The sequence below is a fragment of the Clarias gariepinus genome, chromosome 4, assembly GCF_024256425.1.
Source record: "Clarias gariepinus isolate MV-2021 ecotype Netherlands chromosome 4, CGAR_prim_01v2, whole genome shotgun sequence".
Lineage (NCBI taxonomy): Eukaryota > Metazoa > Chordata > Actinopteri > Siluriformes > Clariidae > Clarias > Clarias gariepinus.
In genome coordinates, this window is record NC_071103.1 from 484,508 (window position 1) to 489,346 (window position 4,839).

The 4,839-nt window shown below is 47.7% G+C and overlaps 1 protein-coding gene across 1 annotated transcript; it reads right to left on the reverse strand.

The window, feature by feature from the left end:
• On the reverse strand, window positions 1–1,491 carry LOC128519982 (lipocalin-like). The gene is made up of 6 exons (XM_053493992.1): window positions 1,396–1,491; window positions 1,052–1,191; window positions 873–964; window positions 624–737; window positions 274–375; window positions 1–180 (listed from the first exon to the last, which is right to left on the reverse strand). The coding sequence occupies exons 1-6, from the start codon at window positions 1,489–1,491 to the stop codon at window positions 167–169; spliced, it is 558 nt and encodes a 185-aa protein (XP_053349967.1). The 3' UTR covers window positions 1–166.
• Window positions 1,492–4,839: the final 3,348 nt, after the last annotated feature.

Below are 4,839 nucleotides of genomic sequence, written 5' to 3' on the forward strand. Positions count from 1 at the left end.
AGATCATGTTTATTGCTTGAAGCGGTAGATTATTCGACACGTTTAAACCCCTGCTGTAGGGAACAGAAGCTGAAACCCTGATCAGGAGGTGGAGTGTAATTTATGTGTGTGCAGCCATGGTGATCATTTCTGTAGAGGTCAGGGGTCAGACATCAGAGTCGGCTCCTCAGACGCATTCACCTGGAAAATAAAAACAACAGGAAGTTGATCAGAAACTGGGCTGGACTGAGTACAATCACCCTCCTACAGTGTGTGTGTGTGTGTGTGTCGTACCCTTGTAAGGGAGGATCCGGATTCTCTCAGGGTCGATGTGTCGCTTCATGGCAAACTGACTGAACTTCTTCCTAATGGCCTCACTGACCAAAGGCTCACGGGCTGTCACACACACACACACACACACACACACACACACACACACACACAAAGATTCCTGTTATGGGATCAATTACAATTTGGTAATACATTTTTTTATGTAGTTTATTAATTATACAGAATTAATAAACATTAGCTTGAATGAAGGCTAATAATTATAGCTACAGTGCTAATAAGTTTCAGTATGAATATAATAACATTAATAGAAATGGTAATAATAATAAAATTCTTATAAAGCGCTGGCGACTGACTGAAGAGCTCGAGGGTGAAGGTGACATTTTTCTTTAAAGTCCATTTGGTCTGGGTGATAATGTACTCATCATCCTTCACATCCAAAATAGTGGTTTCATCCTTAGTCCGGGAGTCTGAGAGAGAGATACAGTAGAGTAACGTAGTACTGCATATTACAATCCTCATGACACGTTACTGCACAGAATAAAGCCTTATCATTTATAACTGTACAACATTTATTATTATAATGTGGTGTGTTTCAGACTCACGCATGCTGTAGGTAGCAACTCTTCCTGGGGTTTCGGATCTCCTCAGTAAACGAGATACCTTGACACAGCCTACACGTTTGGGGTCCTTCCTCCTGCACACACACACACACACACACACTTCTAATATTCTGTATCTAAAGTGTTCTCACTGTGTGCAGGTTTTTCGGTCTGTTTCTCACATCAGATGCGAGCCGTTCACTTGCAGGTTCCCATCAGCAGTGACTGTCACGACGACCACAGAGCCCTTGTCCATCAATTTGTGACCATCTAGGAATCGTGAACTGGAAGCTACAGCTGACAGGTACCACTTTCCTTCCACCTGAGGGCAAACATTCAAAAACACAGAAGCAGCAACGGGTAAATAAGTCAATAAATAAATGTCATTTATTTCACAGTAGGATTAAGAAATGTGAAAAAAAATGGTTTCTCAAATGAAGTAAAGAAATAAAAAAAAGGTTGTTATTTTAAAAAACTTAAATAACGAGAAATGACACAAATTCTTCTTCTAATATATTATTATTACCTTGCTCACGTTGAAGTTGGACGACGGTGTCGGATTTGCATTTGTGGACAAAACAAACAGAAAAACTCCCAGAAGTCCCAGCATAGTGGTTGCCATGGTGACGCTAGAATGAATGCTGTAGAGAGAATGTGGTGGCGTGCTGCTGAGATAAACTTATATACAGCTCAGAAGCCACACACATACACCCCCCCTCACATACACACACCCCTCACCTTCACACACACCCCTCACATACACCCCCCTCACATACACCCCCCCTCACCTACATGCACACACATCCTTCACACACTCACGTCACGTAGAGACTGATTTGAACACATATTAGACACACACTACACACAACAATCAGGCACATATCAACTACACACACTAAAACCCACAGATACTTCCAGGACAGCAGTGACACATGACGGATGTGGCCGGCCAACCAGGCTATCACCAACCACAGGACAACATGACCTGTATGTTACATTAACGTCATCTTTAATGCATCTCAAGTGCACTAGACTTCTATGCTTGGGCAGGACTTGGGCAGGACCGTCCTCCCTCCCAATGACCAGTTACTGGGATTTATGTGAGGAAAGCTCTATGCAGAGTCAGTCTACAGAAGCTTGCTTAACCAGACAACATGCTGACAGAGTGATCAGAGGATACCCGCTAGTGGATGTTCTCATTAACATCTCTGCCAATCATTCTATTCATTCAGGTTGCCAACTCTTCTGTACCTTTATGTAGTCAGCAAGAGTCATTATAATGTCAGTGGCTCTCATCAGACTTTACCACCACAATGGGTCTAGAACATGGGCTGCCTAATTCTTTGATAATCCCCTTCTGCTGCATTTGAACTACATCTTCTTTGATGAGAGGTTGATGGTGTGCCTTTGGGATCTGTTAGGTTCTCTGGCACACCACCAATTCCAAAACTGTCCTTAAGTCATGCTGCACATGTGCATGAAGCTACTGCCAGCATAAGTATAAGCATCCATTCCTGCTGCTCTCACATGCCTGACTTTTGAGCTTGGGGAATAGCACTGCTGTTTCTACCAGGGCTAGGGAACCTTCTCCAGGGTGTTTCAAGCACTGAGAAGGCTCCCTAGCAGTCGGTTGTGGGTCTGGTGCATTATGATGTTGACCTTGGTTCTGGGGTGATAAGCTGGTCACATTCTTGCCCTGGCGCTGGGTGTGAAAATAGAGGTGACCATCTCAGATGATAAAAATAGGTTGTAGGAAGTGGTTCAACATTGACCTCGTCCTTCCCTTTAATCTTTAGGTGCTGGGTCAAACAGTGCATCAACCACATCTTTTGTCTTTAAATCATTGTTGTTCTAAGCTTCTTCCCAATCTAGGCAGGACAAACAGGGCATGATCCAGTGACATGCCCACCCCTTTTCATTTCTCTGTGAGATGTTGAAGATGTCGGTAAGAACATCTGCCAGCTGTTCAGCACATTCTCTGAGCACTCTGCCTGGGATGTTGTCTGGTCCAGCAGCTTTACGTGGGTTGACTCTGCGTAGAGTTTTCCTCACCTCAGCTGTAGTGAGACACAGCACCTGGTCGTTCGGAGAAGGGGTGGACTTCCTCGCCGCCACGTCGTTCTGCCTGTCGAACCGAGCGTAGAAGTTGTTCAGCGCATCTGGGAGGGAGCCGTCACCGTCACAGGCAGGTGATGTCGTCCTGTAGTGAGTGATGGCTTGTAAGCCCTGCCACATGCGCCGTGTGTCACCGCTGTCCCTGAAGTGATTGTGGATTCTCTGGGCGTGTGCGCGCTTTGCCTCTCTGATGGCCCGAGATAGTTTGGCCCTTGCTGTTCTGAGGGCCACCTTGTCTCCCGCTCTGAAGGCACAGTCTCGGGTCCTCAGAAGAGCACGCACCTCCGCAGTAATCCAGGGTTTCTGGTTGGGTCGTGAGATGATGTTCTTGGAGACAGTGACGTCATCGGTGCACTTGTTAATGTAGCTGGTCACTGATGACGTGTACTCCTCCAAGTCAGTGAAGTCACCGTAAGTTGCAGCCTCCCTAAACATGTTCCAGTCAGTGCTCTCGAAACAGTCCTGAAGAGCAGAGATGGCTCCTGCTGGCCAGGTTTTCACCTGCTTCAGAACCGGTTTTGAGCGCCTGACGAGTGGTCTGTATGCTGGAATTAGCATAACAGAGATGTGGTCTGAGTAGCCGAGGTGGGCTACATCTCTTTGAGCAGCGCCGTCATTCCCACGTGCTTCAAAGCCACCACCATCGTCCCCGTGCCCAAGAAGTCTACTGTGTCCTGTCTCAATGACTACCGTCCCGTTGCACTTACACCCACCATCATGAAGTGCTTCGAGCGGCTCGTCATGAGACACATCAAGACGCTGCTGCCCCCTTCACTGGACCCACTGCAATTTGCGTATCGTCCTAACCGCTCAACGGACGATGCCATCTCCACTACACTCCATCTTGCCCTCACACACTTGGACAAGAAGGACGCATACGTTCGAATGCTGTACATAGACTTCAGCTCAGCATTCAACACTATCATCCCCCAACAACTGATCGGGAAGCTGAGCCTGTTGGGCCTGAACACCTCCCTCTGCAACTGGATCCTAGACTTTCTGACCGGAAGGCCTCAGTCAGTACGGATCGGGAACTGCACGTCCAGCACCACCACACTGAGCACTGGGGCCCCACAAGGCTGTGTGCTCAGTCCCCTGCTGTTCACACTGCTGACTCACGACTGTGTAGCAACACACAGTTCAAATCACATCATTAAGTTCGCTGATGACACGACCGTGGTGGGTCTCATTAGCAAGAACGACGAGTCAGCGTACAGAGAGGAAGTGCAGAGGCTAACGGACTGGTGCAACAACAACAACCTGTCTCTGAATGTCGACAAGACAAAAGAGATGGTTGTTGACTTCAGGAGGACACGAGGCGACCATTCTCCGCTGAGCATCAACGGCTCCTCTGTGGAGATTGTCGAAAACACTAAATTCCTGGGTGTCCACCTGGAGAAGGACCTCAACTGGTCCCTCAACACCAGCTCCCTACACAAGAAAGCCCAACAGCGTCTCTTCTTTCTGAGAAGACTGAGAAAGGCCCAGCTTCCACCACCGATCCTGATCACCTTCTATAGAGGGACTATCGAGAGCATTCTGAGCAGCTGCATCACTGTCTGGTTTGGGAATTGTGCCATATCGGACCGCAAAACCCTACAGCGGATAGTAAGGACAGCGGAGAAGATCATTGGGGTCTCTCTTCCCTCCATTGAAGACATCTACACCACACGCTGCATCCGCAAAGCCAACAGCATTGTGGCTGATCGGACACACCCCTCTCACACACACTTCACACTCCTGCCATCTGGAAAAAGGTACCGAAGCATTCGGGCACACACATCCAGACTGTGCAACAGCTTTTTTCCACAAGCCATCCGTCTCCTCAACAAAAAGGGACTGAACTGATAAACAC